The 24,535-nt window shown below is 34.0% G+C and overlaps 2 protein-coding genes across 3 annotated transcripts in view; one reads left to right on the forward strand and one right to left on the reverse strand.

Moving 5' to 3' along the window:
* Window positions 1-10,883: 10,883 nt before the first annotated feature.
* The window catches only part of LOC136026680 (centromere protein F-like), a 111,011-nt gene continuing 97,359 nt past the window's right edge, over window positions 10,884-24,535 (forward strand). Inside the window, exon 1 of one of the 2 annotated variants that reach the window (XM_065703421.1) lies at window positions 10,884-11,008. The gene's annotated coding sequence lies outside the window, so the exon portion shown is untranslated. Of the gene's footprint in view, window positions 11,009-18,311; window positions 18,447-24,535 lie in introns of those variants that run through there. The other variant, XM_065703422.1, reaches the window with a different exon arrangement.
* Window positions 13,338-13,799, reverse strand: LOC136025807 (uncharacterized). The gene has a single exon (XM_065701798.1). It carries the CDS (start codon window positions 13,797-13,799, stop codon window positions 13,338-13,340), a length of 462 nt encoding a protein of 153 aa, XP_065557870.1.

The raw sequence follows: 24,535 nt of genomic DNA on the forward strand, positions 1-24,535 counted from the left end.
TTACTAAGTCTATCGATTTCCCATAGCCTGTATTCTGGAATTTGTTAATTTTACAAATCGTTGGAATTGGAATAAATTTTTAGTCGGGTCGTATAATTTATTTTTTTTTTGTATTTCAAATATTAGGTTTTTGGGGACTGTTTATGTTAAAATTTATGATGTCACTAAAGAAATGTAATTAAGTATTATTGTCGTCTTAAATTTTATATGGCTGGTTTGTTAATTTTATTTCTTTTTATAATTTCCAATTTTGGAGGTTACGAAAATATTAGAATTGAATTAAATTTAATTAGCTGTCTTGCACAGGAATTTTCAGAGTTTCTTTGAAATCTTAGATATGCAAGATATCTAGTCTATAGTTTCACATTACTTGGGATCTATGCCCGAAAACATAGTTCTTTTGAATTCACTCAGAATGACTGTTCTTGTCCATTTGTGGCTTTCAGACCAAAGACAACAAAAGTAGTTTTTATTCCGTTAATTTTAGTCATACAATTTTCACACAATTTTCAAAAGGAGTAACCGTAACAACTTCGCAAATATAAAAGTTCTTTTAGTTTTAAGGTACCCATAAAAAGTTAATAGCATGTGTAAATTTACATTATTTATAAAAAGGGAAATGAAATTTAGCTAACACGAACGCATTCCTTATAAGGTTAAATAAAAAAAAACAAGCTTTTTAACTGCAAGTAAGGAGTGACATTAAAACTTAAAACGAACAGAAATTACTTTGTATATGAAAGGGGCTGCTTCCTCATCAACGCCCCGCTCTTTACGCTAAAGTTTGACTCTTTCTCTTAACTCTACTTTTTAAAGCAGTAAATTAATTATAAGGTTTTTCGACTACGCTGAATAAAATGGCTATCTCAGAATTTTGATCCGGTGACTTTGGGAAAATAATTAGCGGGAGAGGGGGCTTAGGTGCCCTCCAAATTTTTTGGTAACTTAAAGATGGAACTAGAACTTTTCATTTCGGTTAGAATGAGCCCTCTCTCAAGATTCTAGGACCACTGGGTCGACACGACCACCCCTGGGAAAAAAAGCAAACAAATAAACACGCATCCGTGATCTGCCTTCTGGCGAAAAACACATAATTCCACATCTTTGTAGATAGGCGCTTGAAACTTCTATAATAGGGCTCCCTGATACGCTGAATCTGATGGTGTGATTTTCGTTAAGATTCTATGACTTTAAGGGGATGTTTCCCTCTATTTTCTAAAATAAGGCAAATTTTCTCAGGCTCGTAACTTTTGATGGGTAAGGACTAAACTTGATGATTGTAAGGACTAAACTTGATAAAATGCGATTCTATTGATGTAGCTATTGGTATCAAAATTCCATTTTTTAGAGTTTTGGTTGCTATTAAGCCGGGTCGCTCCTTACTACAATTCGTTACCATGAACTGTTCGAAAGTTTGACTCTTTGTCACAACTCTACTTTTTAAAACAATTAAAAAACTATAGCGTAAAGAGTCAGGCGTTGAGGAGGGGACAACCCATTCATATAAGAAATAATTTAAAATATTAATTTTTTTTTGTTGCTAAATGGCTTTCTCATAGCTTTAATCGGATGATTTTGATAAAAAAGGCGTGGGAGAGGAAGCCTAGTTGCCCTCTAATTTTTGGTTACTTAAAAATGCAACTAGATTTTTTTATTCTTTGCGAATGTTTTTGTCAGTAATAAATATACGTACCTTACGAACTAACTTACGAAGCGAACTTCTATGTTTGTGTATTTATATTACGTATATGAGGGGGTTCACCCCCTCGTCAATACCTCGCCCTTTACACTAAAGCTTGAATTTTGTCCCAAATATTTGAGAATGACCCCTTAATCACAAAGGCCGTAGAACAAATAGTTGAAATTACTAAAAATACTTTAGCGTAAAGAGCAAGGTATTTTGGAGGAGACGAACCCCCTTATACACGTAATACTTTATGTTTGTTTTAAGTTTTAATGCTATTCATTACTTCCAGTTGAATTTTTTTCTCAGTTTTTTTTTTAAATAATGCTAGAAAATCCTACACCCCTTCATGGATATTCTCTTCCCTCATGAAAAATTCCTCCATGAAAATCCTCCCACGTAAACCCCTCCCCCGACCAACCCCCACCCCAACGTGAAAAAGTCCCCCTGAAAACGTCTGTACACTTCATAATAACAATTACTATATGTAAACAATGGTCAAAGTTTGTCACTAGCAGCCCCTCCCTCAGGGACTGTGTGGTAATCTGTTGTCTCCAAAGACGTAATTATTAGGTTTGTGACTAAGCTGAACAGAATGGCTATCTCAAAATTTTGATCCATTGACTTTGGGGAAAAAATGTGTAGGAGGGGGCCTAGGTGCCCTCCAATTTTTTTGATCACTTAAAATGGGCAGTAGAACTTTTAGTTTCCTTAGAATGAGCCCTGTTGCGACATTCTAGGATTACTGGGTCGATACGATCACCCCTGAAAAAAAAAACACAAACAAACAAACAAATAAACACGCATCCGTGATCTGTCTTCTGGGAAAAAAAATTCGACATTTTTATAGATAGGAGCTTAAACTTCTACAGCAGGGCTCTCTGATACGCTGAATCTGATGGTGTGATTTTCGTTATGATTCTAAGACTTTTAGTGGGTGTTTCCCCTATTTTTAAAATAAGGCAAATTTTCTCAGACTCTTAACTTTTGATGGGTAAGATTAAACTTGATGACTTTTATAAATATCCAAAATCAGCGTTAATATGTGGTTCCTTCGATGTAACTATTTGTATCAAAATTCCGTTTTTTAAAGTTTCGGTTACTATTGAGCCGGGTCGCTCCTTACTACAGCTCGTTACCACGAACTGTTTGATTTAGTTAAACAACGGAGCTAGTTAGATCAAGAATCAAAATTCAACTCATTTGAACTTTTTTAGAGTTCAGCCAGGGCCAAAGAATCAGTGAGCTTGGCTACCAGTCCATAGCTCTATCGACAAATACTCTACAGGAATTTGTACATAAGACGAACACTTTATATCTCAAGAGTCAGAAATAGATATATATATATATATATATATATATATATATATATATATATATATATATATATATATATATATATATATATATATATATATATATATATATATATGTATACTCTTGCTCTTAAATCTATTTTTTAAACAGTAAAAAACTTTAGCGTAAAGAGCAGAGGAAAATCCCCTTACATACAAGGAGTAATTTTTGTTCGCTTTAAGTTTTTATGTCGCTCCTTACTTTCAGTTAAAAAAACTTTTTTTTTTATTTAATTTCTGAACGTGTTTGAATTAATGCACGTTTTGATTTTGGCTCTCCGCAAATGAATAATTAAAACGAAATTTGTATGTTAATTTATTTTGGCTAAATGGTTTGCTCATAGCTTTAATCGGAAGATTTTGAGAAAAAGAGCGAGAGAGGAGGCCTAGCTGCCCTCCAATTTTTTGATTACTTAAAAAGGCAACTAGAACTTTTAATTTTTTACGTACGTTTTCATTAGTAAAAAATTTACAAAACTTACGAATTATCTTACGTAACGAACTTCTATATTCGTATATTTTTATTACCTGTATGAGGGGGTTCACCCCCTCGTCAATGCCTCGCTCTTTACACTAAAGCTTAAATTTTGTCCCAATTCCTTAAGAATGACCCCTAAATCACAAAGGCAGTAGAATAAATAATTTAAATTACTACAAATACTTTAGCGCAAAGGGCGAGGTATTACGAGGTGGTGAACCCCTCAGATGCGTAATAATTTCTGTTCGTTTTGAGTTTTAATACTGCTCCTTACTTTCAGTTGAAAAAACTTTTCATATTTCTTTTTCATTGTTTTTTTAAATAAAGCTAGAAAATCCTGCGCTCCCTTCATTGAAATTCTCTTCCCCCATGGCAAATTCCTCCATAGAAAGATCCTCTCACGTAACCCCCCTCTCAAATCCCCCCCCCAAACCAAAAATCCCCTGAAAACGTCTGTACACTTCCCAATAACCATTACTATACGTAAACACTGGTCATAGTTTGTAAATTGTAGCCCCTCCCACGGGGACTGTGAGAGAATAAGTCGTCCCCAAAGACATAGTTATTAGGTTTTTCGACTATGGTGAATAAACTGTATATATCAGAATTTCGATCCGGTGGTATTGGGAAAAAATGAGCGTGGGAGGGGGCCTAGCTGCCCTCCAATTTTTGGTCACTTAAAAAGGGCACTATAACTTTTAATTCCTGTTAGAATGAGGCCTCTTGCAAAATTCTATGACCACTGGTTCGATACGATCACCCCTGGGAAAAAAATTAATAAAAATAAACACGCACCAGTGATTGGTCTTCTAGCAAAAAATACTAATATCCACATTTTTGTAGATAGGAGCTTGAAACTCTTACTGTGGGGTTCTCTGATACATTGAATGCGATGGTGTGATTTTCGTTAAAATTATATGACTTTTATGGGATGTTCCCTCCCATTTTCTAAAATAAGCCAAATTTTAGCAGGCTTGTAACTTTTGATGGGTAAGACTAAACTTGATGAAACTTAAATATTCAAAATCAGCATTAAAATACCATTCTTTTGATTTAACTATTGCTATCAAAATTCCATTTTTTAGAGTTTCAGTTACTATTGAGCCGGGTCGCTCCTTACTACAGTTCGTTACCACAAACTGTTTGATAGCCCTCAAACTTTGGAACAAATAGTCTACAATCCTAACATCTTCTTCTTCATGAAGTTTTGCTGCAGTTATATCCTTAATCAAACCTGATTTGAGAGTGCTTCCCTATAACAAAAATATAAGGCAAATTAGAAGGAGGGTCTTTTCTTTACTAAAAGCTTCTAATTAATGTCTTTCTGTTCACCATGGATTTCTCTGGAGGTGTGTTTTATCTTTTTAGAAACTTTTCATCAATGACGAAGCACCTAGAGCGATTATTCCTGTTTTATCAATTTTCGAAATAGAAAATATGATTTCGAAATACTTCAAGCCTTACAAATAACGTCAAGAATAAGAGCAGTTTTTTTTTTTATTTACGCGAAAATAGTTTCAAAGGGTGATTGTGAAGCTACTGGATCTTCTTGGGGTAAGTTCCCGTAATTTCTAATAAGGGCTAAAATTCAATTACTCTTATATTATTTTTTTTTACTTTTGCCTAGTCCCTATGTGATGACACCTACACTTTTAACTGTCAACAGGTAGAATTAGATTTAAAAAAAAGGCCGTAAAGGACTATATCAACAGGTACATTTACAGCCAATTTAACAAAACGAAGGAATAAAAGCACATATTTCGGCAAAGACCTCTGCCATGCGATCTCCCAAAAAAATCTAAAAAATACTTGAAAAATAATGTTTAATAAATGTCTAAGGGGGAAATTAAAATGATTATTTTTCCTCTTGTAGCGTGTTTTTTTCTTTTTTTGTGGTTGCGAATATTTTCGCCGTCCGTCTGGGGTCAAAGGAAAGTACACATAATAGAGTGGTATGAAAACTTCTTCCTTAAAGGTACCAATGCCTTCTACACCAATTGGTTTGGTAGCTGTTTTATTATAGCTTGCTCGTTTGTTTTCTTCTTTTTTTAATGTCCCTTTTAATCTTTTTCATATTTATCTATTTTGAATAAGGTTTACTTTTTTATCTTTTCTTTATGTTTTAACAATTCGCAGTTCAAATAATGAGTAATGAATGAATTTTCATTCTGATGATTTAAAATTTGGCATTTTTTGCCAGTCTATTAGCTTTTGTTGTTTTTTATGCTTTTTCTGTCCTTTTTTGTTGTTTTTTTTTGCCTCAAAATTCAAATTCAGCCATTTAAGGCTTGTGATGACAATTTTTTGAATGAAATATCTTAAATTATCCTATTTAATCATATATAATTAGACCGAGTGTGCTCATTTGCGTGTTCCTCGAACTGAGATCTTTAATACAGTGACGAAGATGATAGTTAAAGAGGGTGTATGTCGGATTCTCTGCCAGAAGAAATTTTCTTTTTCTTTTAAAAAAAAAGAAATATCGGCTGTCCCAGATGCAGGTTGAAACCATGTGGAGCTTCTAACATACAGGGATAGATAATGTATGTTCGTTGGTGCCTCAGCCCTAAACCTATTTTTGTAACAAGTTAGTTCCAGTATTACCAATAATTCCATTTCAACTTCTTGATATAATTATCAACATTCTTTAGAGAAAAGAACAATATCATAAGGTTAAAATAATAGCACCGCGCATAATAACACCATGAGGATCACATTTTTATAAAATTAGGAAAAATAAGGCCTCAACCTTGTTACGTCAAATGTTTGTAAGAAATCCTAGAAGAAATATTTAATTCTGCCCTTTGAGAGTTAATACTTTCCTATGTAGCTCCATGGTTAGGTAGGACCTTGAAGCCGATGAACATAGTAGTAAAGTGAAAGTCAAAGTTTTTTTTCTTGCATTTACTGCATAAAAGATAAGTAAATGCATGTGCAACCTTCAATTCCATTTTCGGTTTAGATTCGACAAATTGCAAATCTAAACATCCTTGGCCAAGCCGTAAAGTGTTTTCTAGGAAATGATAACTGAAAAAGTAGTGTTATTTTGAGATTTTTACCTTAAAATACAGTAAATACAGAATAACACTGTGTAAGCAATATCCATGCGTCTTTTGCTTATGAAAAAATCAAACCTATATGCCCGTATGCCAGTATGCAAAACCTATAGGACAGTATGCAAAATGCATACTGTCCATGAGGCTTTAAATTGTGTTATGGTTCTAATTGAAACTATACCAATATTTGTAGTATTAGCATTACTGTATATAGTCTTTGAATAGTAAAATATATTTCCAAGAAGCATTATAAAGTGATATTGCTAATGCAAAATAACACATGAGAGCAATAGCTTTTTTTACTTTAAACAGGCTCAAAGCCTTCATATTTCTGCTCAAGGGTGCCGGCAGAAAATTTTCCAGGGGGGGGGGGCAAACGCCAAAATATCAGCGGTGGTTGGGCGACAGGGAATATATTTCAGACTTTTTTTTTGTAAGATTAAGTTTATTTTAAATACTTTTAGGAAAAATTCTCAAAAAAGAAGCAACTTAAATTGTATGCAAAATGAAACAAAACAGTAAATTTTAAACGACAAGGATTCCTGGTAAAGGGATCGATTTATTTAATAAATAATATATTTAATTATTATGCATTTAATTTTAAAACAAAAATCAAATTCAAGCCAAAATTACAGACAGATTTATTGCTTCCGTAGATTATAATAGATGTAGACTTGTCTTAGTGCAGTTTTCTGCGCCTTGGAATAGTTTACACAAGGAGTACAGATGCTCAAAATCACCCTGCCTGCATAGATACCACGTTTTGATTATATAAAGGCCATTTAAAATGTACCTCTTTCGTAACAGGACAATTCTCCCCCTTGAAATTAAATCCCTTATATATTCAGACATTAAAAAAATAAAATAGCGAAAGAAAAAAAATTAAACTTACTATCCAGCTGTCAAATTAACCCTCTTTCTTTTTATTGTCCTATTCAACTAAATAAAATGAACAGGTTAAAAAAATGTTTGTCACAAGAGAATCTTATCAAATAGCTTGTGATTGAAAAACTGGAAGTAAAAAGTGACCTGCACTAACATTCACCAAAACTAAAAATGGAATTCTCATGACAATTGAATAAATTCTTATTTACATCCTACCTCTTCCAACGTTTATCTCAAACCTCATGAAGAGTAAGCAGTTTGTCCATTAAAACGTAATTTTATGAATTTAACCCACCCCACCTAAAAAATGACTCGCCCCCCCTCATTATTGCTGATAAGCAAGTATTGGCTTTTTATGTTGATTCTAAATATATGAAATTCTTTCAGTTTATTGTTACCCACCCAAAAACCAAATATCTGAGAAAATTTGCCTGATTTTTGGAAAGGGGGAAACACCCCCAAAAAAGCAAGCGATCATATGTGAAATCCCTTTATTAGATTCATCGTATCAGAGAACTCAACCATAGAGGTTTCAAGCTCCAATCTTCGAAATGTGGAATTTCGCTTTTTTTCTCAGAAAAACATCGTCAATGCATATTTATTTGTTCTGTTTTTGTCATGGGTGATTGTAATAAACCGAAGGTCCAAGATAATTGGGAGGGAGCTCATTCAAACGTAAATTTAAAGCTCTTCGTTAAGTGACAATACAGATTGCGTCATGGGAAAGTTTTGTTTTCTTGTTATTTTAGGGCACCAAACTACGACTTTACCCTTAAGAGGACGAATTTGCAATCAATTTAAAAATCTGATGAGGTAATTGATTTATAAGAATTAATAACTCGCTTCCTAGTTAAGAAGTAATGCCACATGATGGCAGTACTGGATTCAACCAAGTTGATTCACTTTATTCGTAATTGAAAGTAGGCTACGTTTGGTAATCTGTAATTGTGTATCAGCTATAATGAAGGGGGAGTCATTTTTAGGTGGGATAGGGTATATTCCTAAAAAAGTGCATTTTAATGGAGTGCATTTTCTCACTCTTCATGAGGTTCGAGATAAATGTTGAAAGAGGTAGGATGGAAATAGGAATTTATTAAATTGTTTCTTTATACAGCTAAAATGTTACATTTCCGTATCTACCAGCACAAAGGTGGAAAAGGCAAGGCAGGTCATCATCATCCCACCATGAAACTTCTTAAGGATGGTAAATTTTTGCCAGGATTGAAGTTCCCAGAGGATATTTCTGTGGGGAGGGGGATTTTTCCGTAAAGGTGGAGACAGGTATCCTGGCATTATTTGAAAAACAATCAGAAATTTAATTTATATAAAACAAGTCTTTTCAGTGAAAAGTAAGAAGCAACATTAAAACTTAAAACGAACAGAAATTATTACGTATACGAGTGGGTTCTCCCCTCTCAACACCTCGCTCCTTACACTGAAGCTTAAATTATGTCTTAATTCTTTGAAAACACTCCTGAAACCCATGGGTCGTTTAATTAGAACAATTAATAACTTTTCTTAAAGTGCCGAAAAACTGTAGCGTAAAAAGCGAGGTGTTGAGGAGGGGGAAGCCCCCCACATTTACATTATAATTCTGTTCGTTTTAAGTTTCAACGTTGCTCCTTGCTTTCAGTTGAAAAATTTTTTTTTTTTTTTTTTTTTTTTTTTTTTTTTTTTTTTTTTTTTTTTTTTTTTAATGAAGCTTAGAGACAAACATATTTCTACAGGCAATGGAAAAAGTATGTCAATTATAGTAAAAGTATATAAATATGAATAAAAAGTAATTAATTACAAGAAATACACAAAAACAGCCTACTTGTAAAAACTAAGATATTAACTCCCAGCTATCAGTTCTCTTGGGCGATGCCGAAGCGTTGGACGGATATTTTTTAATAATATCAACAGTTTTGAAATTGGTAATCAAACGCCAAAATATTTAATGCCCTTAGACGCAATTGCTGATAAAAAGTAACGCATCATCAATGTAGTTTGTTCAAAGTGAAACATTAAAACTAAAATTAGGAAAATCAAATAAAAATTTTTAATTTGATGTTTTTAATCTAATTTTGAATACCAAAAACGAATATGTTCGACACCTTTGTACTTAATAACTTTAAAAAATGAAATCTTTTTCAAAGTGACAACTAGATAAATACAATCACTACTGAAAAAAAATGATAATATAAAAGTAAAAAATGTATTCGTTCAGGAAGAAAATAGAAAAAGCCTGACCATTCCGTTCAGGAGAAATATTTCTGATTACAGTGGCTTTTTATATCAGCTCATGGGTACTCTCGTAATGCAAGCAAAGACTGACGACATTTTTTTTTTTTTTTTTTTTTTTTTTTTTTTTTTTTTTTACCGAAAAAGCCACTTATGAAGTTGTTATCCTTGTGTTTCCTATAATTATACGAACCGTCTTGTGGACTAAAAACTTCGCTAATTACTAATAAACAAATACGCATTTAGGATCACCATAAAAAGCTGATTATTTGATTGAATGTTATCAATAGTTAGGCTCTTACACTTTCGTTATTGACAAGGAGCGTTATTTACATACCATTCATTACTATGTTGATTTTTTTGTGTTACTCCAACCAAATTATATAGAAAACATATTTGCGGAAAACTGGAAAAGAGTGACTCAGTCACAAAGCAGAACTTCAATTTTCCTTATTAAGGGTCAAAATCTACTGGCAAGCAGCCAACCATGGGGCAACATACGGTTTTTCCCTGTTCTGCTCTTTTTCCTTTGGTTTCCTTATAATTACTTTATAGTCCCAAGTTTCCAGGGGGCATGACCCCCCTGCCCCTTTACCGGTGCCAATGTTTTTGTTAAACCATATAATACATTGGTCTTTCATGTTATCTTGGCTATATTACATTTTATTTTTTACTGAAGACATATTGTATTTTGGTTCTAGAGACACATTTTCTATTGATTTTTTTTTCAAAATTCATTAGCTGAGACAATTTTGGGAGACTTAGTCAGACCCTTTAAAAGTTGAAAATTCCAGAAGATTTGGTTCTAATTAATAAATAAAAGGCCTATTGTTTAAAATGATTGCATAATTAATGGGAATCTTTGAATAATGTTGCAAATGCAAAATAACCTTAAAGAACATTGCTTGCGTTTTCTGAGACAAGTTGTCTCAATACTTAGAGGATTTCTTTCACGTGAAATGATGTTCAGATCTCTTGATATATACTGATGATATTTCATTTTTCAAAAAAAGACCTATGTAATAGTTTACAGTTACCGAGCATTAGAACTAAGTTCAGAAATAAATAAGGTGAGATTCAAAAGAAGGTTATTCTGAAATTTAATTGACTATTAGACATATTTTTAAGGTTTTAATATGGATTTGCTCTTTATTTTGCCAACAAAAGAAATAAACGTCAATTTCTAACTACCTTGGATCCGTAACAAAAGCTAGGCTATGCGACAAAAAAAAAAAAAAAAAAAAATCCAAGTATGAGTACAGCATTTGGCACTAAATTTAAAAACAAGACGGCATTGGATGCTTTTTCATTCCATAAAAATTCAAAGGTGAGACTATCTTGATGTTTGCAAACTGTGTGATTGAAACGTAGGCTGTCAGTTAGTGACTATATTGTACTAGTTGCTAAACCATAACTGTACGCCTTATACATCCTTGCAAACTAAGATATTTAGAGGCTTAAATGTCCATAAGAAAACACTTGGAAATTCTAAAGACTAATTTTAAACATTCTATATAGACTAGACTACTTCATTAAGCATTCCCTTTGTCATTCATAGGCTATAGCCCAAGTACATTGCTTTACCCCCCCCCCCAAATGGGAAAAATATAGCCTAGTCCAAATTAGGCTGTATGTTCTCTTTATATTTTTGTTAGTACTTTCTATGAATCTAATGACCAACAGTAAGTAAGCATTTGGAAGAAAAGACTTGCACTAGTTTATTGAAAATACAAAGAGTAGGTTAGACTTAAGCATAACTTGGCCTATATAGGCCTATTTATCCAGTCATGTGGCTAGGTAAAGAAAAAAAAGGGTTTTTAAGTGATATTATTAAATATCTAAAGTAGCTTTCATCATTTTCAAGTAGGCTATTTCCTTATGGATATTCAAACCAATAAATAATTACCATCATTTCAGCAGTCTCTAGACATTTATATATAGAATCAGTACTGAGACAACACAGAAGCTGATCAAATTATGACAGTTCATATAACTGACCTACCAATAAAGTGAACATACCACTTCATGCATTTTTTATGTTCTTTACAAATATAATAATTGCTTCTACTGCAAATTCAAATTTAAGCACTTTTGGAGTTCTTAAAAATGACAAATCTTCAATTAAAGTATAAGTTAGGCCCCATTGCTTGTTTTCAACAAAATAATACTATGTTTTCTCAGTGCTGTTTTCTTGGTTGTTTATGACAAAATAATGCTACATTTTCTCAGTGCTAAAATTATTTATAATAAGGTTAGGTTAGGTCAAATTGTGCTTAAATTTGTATATGTGCTAGAAGTGATTATTATATTTGTAAAGAACATAAAAAAAAATGCATCAAGTGGTATGTTCACTTTATTGGTAAGTCAGTTATATCAATTGTCATAAATTTACTGATTCAGTTCTAAGTGTTAATTAAAAGTGTTTTAGGTGCACAAACCAACAAGCAGCTGTCTACAGTTATTAAGGCCTCTGCTAGGCCATATAACAGCAACATTACATTTTAGTGACTTTTTTGAAAGAAACATGTTAATGACAAAATAAGGACACAGCAAAATTCCTTATTATATCATTTTACTTTAATCACCTTAATCCATTTGAGAGCTTTAAGGTCCTCTGGACCCATAGTGCTCTTGAGTTGATCACTCCCAGTCAAAGCTCCACTGCTTCTTCTCCCACCTCTTGTTAAGTTGGTGTTTGAAAGAGTGGATATAGGATACTGACAATAGATTCCTTCAATTCATTCTAGTGGTTTATTACTCTTCTTGAAAAGTACATTTGACATATTCTTGATCTTGAGCTTGATTTTGGTTACTTCTTTGAATGTCCTCTTGTGAGATGATTGCTGGTACTGTGGCTGCCCATGAAGATGGTAGATTTTTCTTTTAGAGTTTGTAGGTCAGCATTGTATTACTATGCATGTAAGATTACATGTACTATGCATCTAGACAAGGGTAGATTGATTAGGTTGCCTAAGGTGGTCCTTATATGAAGCTGATTTTAGGCTTTTCATGCATATCATTTTGTTGTCTCTGAACATTTTTGATGAGCCTTACACCTTGCTAGTAAGATGGGCCAGCCAGGCACATGCCAAAATCAAAATGGTGTCTAACAAGAGCCTTAAAAAGTCTTATGAATATTTTTGCCTCTTGGCTACTGATGGTCCTTTTTAAAAGGTAAAGGATAAAGATTGCTTGGGAGATAACATGCTGGACATGGCTGTGCAACCTCAGCCTGTTGTTAGTAATGGCACCAAGGTCCCTTTCTTCTTCCCTATTCACTAGTTGGTCCCTTATTTTAGTGATTAAATTTAAAATTGAGTAGTTAGCCATTGTGCTATTGGGTCCTAGCTACAAAATACATCATTTGCTTGTATTAAATTAGAGAAGCCAGTCTAGAGTTGAATCCTGCAGCCTGTCTAGATTGTGTTATATTTTCTGTGGGTTTGCTAAGTGAAAAAGTTTAGCATCATCAGAAAATGAATGTATATTGCTATCCACATGATTAGAAATGTTGTTGATATACACCAGAAAAAGGGCTAGGCCTAGTACTGTTCCCTGTGGTGCCCCACTCATTACTACAGCCTCATCAGAGTAGATTGGTTGACCACCTGTGTCAAATAAATGGACTTTCTGCTTGCAGTTAGTGAGGAAATTAATTAGCCAGTCTTGGCAAGGTCTAGCAGCAGTAGGTCAACTAGATGTCCTTGGTCAATCAGAGTTGTATTTATTTTATATGATTCCATTAAATTTGTGTTGATTAGTTTTCTTGACTGGAATCTATAATGCTTAGGTGACAAAATCTTATTTGTGGTTAAATGTTTGAGAATTGAATTATTGACTATGTGTTCAAACATCTTAAAAACAGCTGAAGTTAGGCTGATAGATTGATAATTCCCAGGCTTGGTGTGGTCAGCTTTTTTGAATACCAGGGTTGTGTTGGCTACTTTGCATTCTGCTGGGAGCTCTCTAGAGCTAAGTGATGTCTGAAAGATTTTTGTGAGGGGGTCTGCTATGATTTCTGCTATTTCATTTAGAAGTCTGGGATGAATGTCAGGTCCTGGCAACTTGTTAGCATTCAACTTTTGCAAATGTTTAAGGACATCTGTAGACAATACCATGGTACTTTCCATGGGGACTTTTATATTTTAGTTTAGTGGGGAAGGTAAAGGGCCATTGGGTTCTTGAGTTGGGGTCTGGAGTAGTGGAAGCTGAGGCAAATTGCTGGTTCAGTAAATTATCAAGCTTATTAGTGTATGTGATTTGTCCATCTTGCTCAGTTATCAGTTTTTTAATACATTGTCTATTTTGGTCTTGGTTAGAGACATACTGCTAAAACTTTTTTGGGTTTGTCTCAACTTCATCAGCTTATATGTTCTTCCAAATACAATATTCTCTTTTATGACCCCCCCCCCCTGATTGTACCAGGAATAAACCATAAATAAGACAATTCTTCTATGCTTTCTGTGTCTTGATGCTTGGTAACTAAGTGTGTTCTTGAGGTCTAGGCATTTCCCCCTGTAGAAAATCCCCCCCATATTCCACTGGATAATTTTGGATGTTCATTAAAAGGGAAATTGAAAGTTCTATTCACCTGGTTAAGTCAGAGGCAATGCTATATTATTGGTCATAGTAAAAAGCCACAAGGGTTCAATGTATTGTTATTTATGTATTCTTTTCCCAGAGGCATCACCTCTTCTTCCAGAAGGGGTGATCATATAAACTTGGAGAGGGCTCATTTGATTGAAAGTTAAAAGCTCCCATGCTCTTTTTAAGAATCATGAGTGATTGGAGGGCAACAAGCCACCACCCACACTGTTCTTTCCCCAAATGCATCAAATCAAAAACATGAGATAGCCATTTTGTTCAACTAGTTCAACTGTAAAATAACAATTCCTCCAGGTTTGACAACCCTCTTCCAGTCCCCAGGGCAAGAGCTTGCCAGTTGTTCATTGTTATGATATAATTATCGTGGGTGGCATGGGTGGATGCATAAACTTTGGAGGGAGTCATTCAATTGAAAATCAAAAATTTCCAGTACCTTTTTTAAGATTCAAAAGTGACTGGAGGGCAACCACCTCTCCCCATGTTCTTTTTCACTATTGTTAGAGGGGACAGATGCCTCAAAGGCATTTTAATGCTAAAACAACCTATGTTTTATTGAGACTTCAGGTGAATGCAGAACTGATTCTAAGGAAGAGGGGGTAGGGGGGAGGTATTAAAGATCAAGAAATTGATGAGATATGAAATTGATGAAATATTCCCAGAAATCCCACTTGATTTCTGGGAATATTTCTTGTCTACACTGTTATTATGAAACTAAGAGTAACATTAAACCCCAAAATTAGTAGAATTTATTGCTTATGGGGGGGGATTTATTCAGATTTTATTCTATATTTTGCTGTGTTTTCACAGTAACATTAAACATTTTGTTGTTGTTTTTTACTAGTTTAGAAAAGAAATATTTCTGAAAGATTGCTCAATGTGTAATGTTTGAACTATTCACCATCAGTGAACTGTTGACAATGTTGAAAAAGTGACAAAATTTAAAGGTTTATAAATTCTAAAGTTTGTTCAAAATTCCCCTCCATTTGTCTTGCATTGGAGAGCATCCTGCTTTAAGTTTGACCTTAGGTCAAGTGGCAAAAAGCTAACTGTATTTTAATCTATTATTCTTTACATGTAAAATATGACCTAGACATCTTAATCTTTCTTTGGTTGTAACCCTAGAAAGTGTGATAAAACCCCATTCTTTACAACTTCTGGTTAGATTGAATAGTTGTGAATCATGCCTAAAACTATATTCTGAGAGCTCCTCTGGATAACATCTTCTACAATTTCCTCAATCTTTCAAAGCACTCACATTTCAGGGCTATACTTGACTATTGTCATTACACTGGCTTAGTATTTTAATATTAGTTTGAAGGCTATGGAAGAAACTTGTGCTTCAAACCCTGCCCCATGGATATTGCACTTTTTTGGATATTGTACTTTGTTCACTACATTCACTGCCTTGCTAAAAATGCTGTAGGGCAAGTCAATCTATATAGTCAGTCAATTTGTTTGTCACCTAACATCACTTTCCATTCTTTGGGATGCTAATTTAAGCAACTTGATCTTTTTTACGTTAATTTTGTAAACCCATTCTCACTCCATTGCCTTTGGTAAATTCATTCATTTGCTAGTACTTTTCTCTAAAACACTCAGTTTTCTGCAAGATCTTTCGAAATGAGGCATTTGGTTGGGATGTCACTTTAATATAAACAAGTTATGAGGAGAGGCTGTCCCCTCATCAACGCCCCACTTTTAACTCTAAAGTTTGACTTCGTCACAGGTTTACTTTTTAAAACAATAAAAAACTTGAGGGTAAGAAGCGGGGCGTTGAGGAGGGGACAGTCCTTTTCATATATGGAATAATTTCTGTTCGTTTCAAGTTTTGATGTCGCTCCTTACTTTCAGTTAAAAAAAAGTTTTTTTTTATTTAATAACTATAAGAGAACCATATCCAGTAGACTGCCAATTGTGATTAGAAAGTTATATAAAGCTCATGTGAGACTAAAGAGAGAGAGAGAAAGAAGTCTATTATTAAATACAAGACAATGCAAAATACAATTCAAAATTTAATCATAATACAGTTATTCCCCCTCGAATTGCTCCATGGCCGGAGATACAAGGGAAAGCTGAAAGTTAAAAGGGATGTAATGATTCTGACCTTCAAGTTTTTACAATGTAACACACTTCCCACTCTTTTCGATCATAATCCCAGCAAGGCAAGCAGAACTCCCTCCAAGAAGCTCATCAAAGCCCATTTAAAGAAAAGGGTCAGGGCAAATTTCTGTTCTGCACAAGTAAAAACATTGCTCCAACTGTTCTATAAAAATTGTCTTATAAAAGAACAATGGTACTCAAAAGGTGGCTGGATGAAGAATGCAAGAACTGTAAGTTTCTCTACAATTGGGATTTCCGTGAGTGATTCATTTGGACTGAAAAATTGTTCTTGTTGCTAATCCGCGACTTGTCATCTCTACAATCAAACAGTTGAAGTACACCAAGGTCTCTAACTTGCTTTCACTTTGTTGCTAGCAACTCTGCTATGGCAAATAACATTTGTGTGATAAGTAGTAAACGTGTTATTGTCGTTTCAAATTGCTTCACACACAATATCAGGTGATTCAAGGTAAAATAATCGATGTAAAAGGGGATTAGACACAACCACATGTAACTCCTGATTCAACACCAAGCCCACTGATAAATCCTAGCTATGATGCTATTATTCTAGTATATAGCAGTAATCACTTTTACATGCTTATCTAGTATACTTTAAAAGGATAGGATCTTCAATAAATATTTTTTATCTGCTAAATCAAATGCCTTGTTGCACAACTAGTATGAATGCCACCAAGACAGACTGAGAAAGTCCTGCCCCCTTTCTAAATTTAATGAGTAACCTCTGCCCCTGATTTTCAAACTATCAGTTTGAAGTTCAAAACCTGAACCTGAAGTTCAAACTATCAGAGCTAACTAATTGTTGATCAAGCTATTTTTTTTTAAAGTTTTAAGTTTCATAGTTGAGAAACTTCTCTTGCAGCTGGTAACTCTTATTCTGGCAGCCAAAACAATTGCAACGTTACGATAATATGGAGAACACTGAGTCAATGCTAGATCATTTCTAAAAGTTCAAGCAATTTTTTAAGAACCTTTGGCTGATCGTGTGTCAAGTAGAGACCTACTTGGCTTGGATCTTTTCTTTGCTTATGTGCTTGCAAACACTGTCCTGTACCAATGCAATATCTGGATCGAAGGAGTTGGAAGGCTTTAGGAAAGAGGATTCGCTTTTCAGCTTAAAAAAAAGCTGTTGGAACCTGGAATTAATTTCAACTAGTATTCTGTCAAAAGATCTAAAGTTTTATCCTCTCACCTCCTACTCATATATCAAATTGCCAGGCACTAAAACGTTACAAAATGCATGTCTATGCTTTCTCCCCTGGCAAGGCTTATTGTCTACATCAGGCTTTGAAAACAGATATTTGGCTAATCTATGCCCCTCACACATACTATTTTTTCTGTTTTTTTTTTTTTTTTTTTTTTTTTTTTTTTTTTTTTTTTTTTTTTTTTTTTTTTTAGTTCGGTTGTAAGGTACTTATTTTAATAGTGCCTATGTGAAGATCAAACCTTGTTGTATGCACATATTTTTCATGTTTTGTGTATTTTGATGTACTTTTTTTTTGGTAGGATATGTGATCTGTTCTAAATCATCCAAAACTGTAGGGTTGTGCTTCCTCATTATTTCAGTGGCTTCATATCTTGTGCTCCATTTTATTTTGATTAAGTGCTTTACTGCTTAGTAGTCAAATGAGATTGGAGGCTAACCAACACCCTCCCTTGCCCTTCTTTTCCAATCGGCCCCCATACCCTCTAAAGACATTTGATTATAATTTGAGATGACTATTGCTTTTTAATAGTCGAAAGGTCCCATAAATATGCCTCCGGCGATAACAAGACCCCCTCTTTCCTTGCAGAAAGGTCGTAAATAATGTACATTGGAAAATATTTGAACATATGTTTTATAATGGGGATGAGGAGCTTGTGCAATATATCAGGAATAGCTAAGGGTATGAAGACAAAATTTTCAGGGAATACTGTCAAAAATGATTGGAGGGATCGGAAGGATGTCAAAAAGTGAAAGTGATTATGTTCAAGATAGTTGAAAGGTCCAGTAAAATGTATCCAAGAGTGACATTACCTCAACGGGCACCGGAGTAACGACCGTAAGTAATGCAGGTTGACAATTGTTTAAAAATAAGTTTTATAATAAAAAATATGCTTAATACCTTCAGCCTGAAATAGACTTTCAGAGAATGCTGAACAAAATCAAATTAGAGTATGTGCATCCAGGCTGTTAAAAAGCTGCATCTGGAAAATCTCATGAACTTCCTAGGGTCTTAAGTTGAAACTTTCAGGGAACGCTGAGGGAGATAATGAACTAAGTCAAAAGACACTGTATGGATGATTATTCTCAAAAGGATGCATTTACAATATCTCAGGAGCATCTAAATTAAAACTGAGGGACCCCAGAGGGGACCATTTTACTAAATCAAAACACCGTATGTGCATTCAGGTTGTCAAAAGGGTGTATCTGCAGTATCCCAGGAACAGATAAGGGTATTAAGTTAAAACTAACTGGGAAAGTCCAAGGGGATGGTTAACTAAATTAAAGGCACTATATGCATCCATGATGTCAAAGGGTATATCCGCTATATCCGAGAAATGGCTAAGGGTATTAAGTTGAAACTTTCAGGAAATATTAAGAGACATGTTTAACTCAATCAAAAGACAATAAGTGCATCCAGGTTGTCCAAATGAAACCTTTTGCACTCCAAACCACGCTTTCGCTCAGGTCGAGGTCACAAAAGAGTCAGGAATAAAGGGACATTAGAATATTGGAAGCTGCAGTAATGAAAATGGTCAAATATGGCTGTGAAGCATGGGCGCTACGAAATGCGGATGGATATTTGCTAGATGTTTTCCAGAGAAATTGCCTACGAGTTGTTATGGGTATGCGGCTGATTGACTGTATTTCAAACAGTAGGATGTACAAAAAATGTAGTTCAATTCCGCCTTCTAGGGCTATAATGAAAAAATAGTTGAGATGACTAGGGCACGTTCTGCAGATAAAGGATGACAGATTGCCGAGGATTGGTCTTTTCGGCCAACCGTCTAGGGCTAAACGGAAAGCAGGTCGTCCTCGACTGGGGTGGGAGGATGTCATGAAGTAAGGTTTAAAGGGAATGGAAACTTCCTGGGAGGGTATAAATACGGAGGCTTTGGCCTCAGGTGGCGTGGTGGTTGCGGTGAGTTGTTAGTAGTAGTAGTAGCAGAAAAGGAGCTGAGTGATGCCTCTGTATATATATATATATATATATATATATATATATATATATATATATATCATTGTTGAATCAAAAGCTTGTTTGAAGAATCGACTTAAATATGCACTTCAAATTGAACGAAATTTATCACATAATTACCAACGCTCAAATTAACTTCGAAATTTATCAACGCTCAGATCAACTTCGGTAAGTTAAAGATTAAAATTGAAATTGGATTTTTTTTATCTCTAAGCAGAAAACTAAAAAAAAAAACCTGAAAAATATTTATATTTTGAAACAAAAATGAAAATTTGATAATCAACAATGAAGAGAAATTACTCTAAAACTTTTTTTTTACCAAAAGAGAAGCTTCTCAAAGAAAAATGAAGATGCAAGATAAAATCTAAACCAAGCATAAAGAAAATCCTATAATATTTAAATGCCCAGAAATTACTAGTAATGAATAAGTTAAACTAAAAAAGTACACAAATTAAATTAAATAATGATAGCAAACATAAAGATAAAATATACTGAGATAAATAAATAAATAAATCCATAAAAAGATAGAAATTATGGATAATTTAGCCAAGCTTAAAACGAACAGATATTACGAAAAACTGGAGTGGGATTACTGACTCTGTGCCCCTATGTCAGTTTGGGTATTCAGTCGTAGTTTTTCAGTTTTTGTGAAACAATATCAGTTATGCCAGCAACTGTAATTTTTGTTTCATGGGTTCAATATTGACTGTATTCAAAAAGAATAAAACATTTGAACTCGAATGTAAAATTTAGAAAAGTAACTTCAAATCAGTATCCATAGCTTTCATACTCTGATGTCCACAATGTCCATAACTTTCATAGCTCTTTTCAATACATTAAAATACAATTCATACCCCCCCCCCAAAAAAAAAAAAAAAATTGTGCCAACACCCTTGCCTCCATTAAGCTTTGGTTAATGTTTTTTCCCTTCTTCATTACGACATGGAAAGCTGATTAAAGGAACTGTATTTAAGAGCACATCAGTCTGTCCATATAACAGAGTTCTGCTTACTGCTAAAGTGCATCAACAAAATTTTCTGTCTGATAAAGATCTAGGCTATAATCAAAATCTCCTAAACATTTTTCTTGAAAAGAGGTGACATGTGATTTTCTGGTACGTCTTTCTTGCTCCTATTAGATTATGTCATCACTTGATTATGTATGTGTACATCAAAGCTGGTATAGCCGTACACAAAACTGATACAAATAAGCATAATAAATAAGCAGATACAAATAAATAAAAACTTCCTATTTTAGAGCCTTTAAACACTTTAAAATTAGATTGATTATTGCCACTATATGTCTAGAATAAGTTGATTTGAGGTTCCCCAGTAGCAACTCATCTTTTCCACCATTAAACAAATCTCCCCTTAGATTTGCCAAATCATTGCACCTAAAAAGAAAATATCTCAGTCCGTCCTCCAAAATACCGCATAGTGGGGAAATCCATCATCTATTTAGAAAATTAAGATCCCTACAATTTGTTACAAGCGGTAGACAATGAGCTCGCATTTGAATTTAAATTTTAATATATTTAATTGATAACTTGAAATAACATTCTTCCCCAAAACTCTCTTAATACTTTTATGGTAAATATAGTTATTTAGAGTGTTCTAGAAATCACAATGCATTTTATGAAATCGCGTATTTTCATTTATTTTTCTGTTTCTGGTTCTTCAAGTTCATAGTATTATAACTTTTGTTTTCTGAGCCAGTTCAGTTCCATTAGAGCACAAGTTTAAAATTTTCAAGAGGTTGAAATTCATTGCTAAGTTTTAACCCTTGGCAGAAGAATTCTTTTCTCCCTTGGTTAGTCCAGTAAGGAAGAAAAATATTGGTAATTTAGATTTTTATTTGTGCAAGACTTATCCCAACTATTTAAGTATTTTGTTTCACAGAAAAACAGACTTCGTGTCTCCCTCTCATTTATAATCCTCCATTAATCCGGAAGTGAACTTATTCAACATTTAAGTTGTTTTCAAAACTTCGTTATAAGCTTGAAATAATACTAGGAAGGGTGGACGTTCCCGTTAAAGCTGGAAAGGCGATGATCTTGCATTTTGTACTTTTAATTCTTGCCTAAAGTTTTGTTTCCTTTTTTCGTAGTTTTTTGAATTTTTTAGAACACTGACTTTTAACTGAAATTATCTTCACAAATTTTATTTACCTAAAAATTATGATATTATGTGTCTTAAGCTTTCAAATGTTTTCTCATCGCTTTAATGGATATTTGTTGCTCTAGTTAAGAGAAAATCCAGCGTTCTAAAGTGTTCTTCCCTCTTTTTTTTAGTAGAACACAGACTTATAACTGAAATTATAATGAAATTATCTTCAAAAATTAAATTTATCTTCAAATGTGCTACTAAGTGTCTTCAGCTTTGAAATATATTATGTTCGCTATACAGCATATTTTTTTTTAAACTCTAATTACAGGGGACCCGAGTAAAAATTACCGAGAGGGCAGGAGTTTCCAGTGGCATTGCGGTTGGTTCATAAAAATGTCCCTTCAGCCCCGAGCGTGGAGTTTTTTTCCATTTTCTTGAGTTTTCCTTGCTTTGAATAGATTTTCTTGAGTTCCTTATGCATTCTGTTTGCATTATTACTACTGTCTTCTTGATCAGAAGTAGCGCTCTAACGCTGCTTCAGTAAAGAACCATATGTCTGCATGCTACTTTTTGACCCCCCCCCTCCTGTCATTTCGTATGGAAGACGTGGTTGTAGAGACTTAGGAGGGGCCCATTCGATTGGAAATTGAAAGTTCTAGTACCCGTTTAGATAGTCAAAACTAGAGGGTAATCCCCCTCCCATGTTCTTCTTTGCTACCTGGCCCACGATCAACCCCAAAAGGCATCTGATCAAAACCAAGGACAAACCATTATGAACCAACAAATTTACCTACAGTTTTGAAAAATATTAGTTCCATTGGATAATTAAAAAAGATATGGCTGGATTATAGCAGTTAACCTATGATTTTGCAAATAACATACTCCTACCTTAGTCTTAATCCGCTATTTTGACTAATGCCGACGCACAGCTTATAACTATTTCACTATATATAGTACAATTTACTTCTTCCACTGTATTTTGCGAGTATAGTGCTTTTCTAAATTTGTATCTATCTCTAATACTATATCTCTCTAAATTTGTTCCATTAACTAACTTTTTAAAAACTTACAAATCAGTTGAAGGGAAATTCCCTGAGGGTGATTTCAAAGTTCCTGCTGTTCTATTGGTTCCCGTTTTTTCCACTTTTTTGGAAATTCAAATGTGCATCGTTCCACCTGTCTTGCATAATAGAAATCCTTATTTGAAGCGTGCTACCCCCTTTATAATGGTCATTGCTTTGTCAGTTTTTCTGAATATATTTTTTTTGTTCAACCAGGAACGTTGAATGCAACTCGGTTTAATTTTTATTATTTTTTTTTAACCTTAAGGTAATTTGACTGTCTTTACCCTCTCTTGAAATTTAAAAAACTAATTAAACATTTGATTTTCTTCTATGAAATATTAGCAATCGTAGCTGGAACACTCTTTCTGAAGTAAATATAAATATAACAAATATAAATATAACAAATTATATAAATATAACAGCAAAGTAAATTTTTGACTACATTTCTCTACGACTGAATAAAGATTGTAGTAAAAATAAAAAAAAGATTAGTTAGGTTGTACAAACAAAATTAATTTCACATTTAAAATTCCGTTTGCATTATTACTATTGTCTTCTTGATGAGAGGTAGCGTTCTAACGCTGTTTAAGTAAAGAACCATATGCGTGCAGCCTACTTTTTGAACCCCCCTCCGTCCATTTCGTATGGAAGACGTGGTCGTAAAGACTTTGGAGAGGCCCATTCGACTGGAAATTGAAAGTTATAGTGCCAGTTTAGAGAGTCAAAAATAGAGGGTAACCCCCCACCCATGCTCTTTTTTGCTACCTGGCCCACGCTGAACCCAAAAGGTATCTGATCAAAATCTTGGTATACCAATTTTGTTCAAAACAGTCTAAAGGCTCAATAAATATGCCTCCTGAGATTGCACGACCCCTGTAGCCCCAGGGGCGAGGGCCGTAAATAATGCAAATAGCCAATTATTTAAACAATGGTTTATGAAACAAAGAAAAAAGAAGATATAATAAATGAAAAATAAAATAAAATAGCCAAGATAAAACGAGGGTTTTGTGAACCAGCAAAAAAAATATAAGGACGAAAAACAAGCAAACATTTCGACAAGGAACTCCGCCAAGTCGTCCTCAGTGCTCTTAAAAAAAAACAAAAAAACTTTCGAAGTAATCCACCATTTTCAAACCTTTTTTAAACACACAGAGATCTAATACAAGAAATTCGATAGATCTTGTTGACAAGTTGAAAAATCAAAGTATCAAACAGTTCGTGGTAACGAACTGTAGTAAGGAGCGACTCGGCTCAATAGTAACCAAAACTCTAAAAAATTGAATTTTGATACCAATAGCTACATCAAAAGAATTGCATTTTAATGCTAATTTTAAATATATAAGTTTCATCAAGTTTAGTCTTACCCATCAAAAGTTACGAGCCTGAGAAAATTTGTGTGTTTTTAGAAAATAGGAGAAAACACCCCCTAAAAGTAATAGAATCTTAACGAAAATCACACCATCAGATTCAGCGTATCAGAGAACCCTACTGTAGAAGTTTCAAGCTCCTGTCTACAAAAATGTGGAATTTTGTATTTTTTGCCAGAAGGCAGATCACGGATGCGTGTTTGTTTGTTTGTTTTGTTTTTTTTTTCCCAGGGGTAATCGTATCGACCCAGTTGTCCTAGAATGTTACGAGAGGGCTCATTCTAACGGAAATGAAAAGTTCTAGTGCCCTTTGTAAGTGACCAAAAATATTGGAGGGCACTTAGGCCCCCTCCCACGCTAATTATTTTCGCAAATTCAACGGATCAAAATTCTGAGATAGCCATTTTATTCAG

This window comes from Artemia franciscana, chromosome 4 (genome assembly GCF_032884065.1).
Source record: "Artemia franciscana chromosome 4, ASM3288406v1, whole genome shotgun sequence".
Classification (NCBI taxonomy): Eukaryota; Metazoa; Arthropoda; class Branchiopoda; order Anostraca; family Artemiidae; genus Artemia; species Artemia franciscana.

Excerpts from the sequence above, each read along its gene's own strand:
- LOC136025807 (XM_065701798.1), bottom strand. The coding sequence starts at position 13,799 with ATGGTATTGTCTACAGATGTCCTTAAACATTTGCAAAAGTTGAATGCT.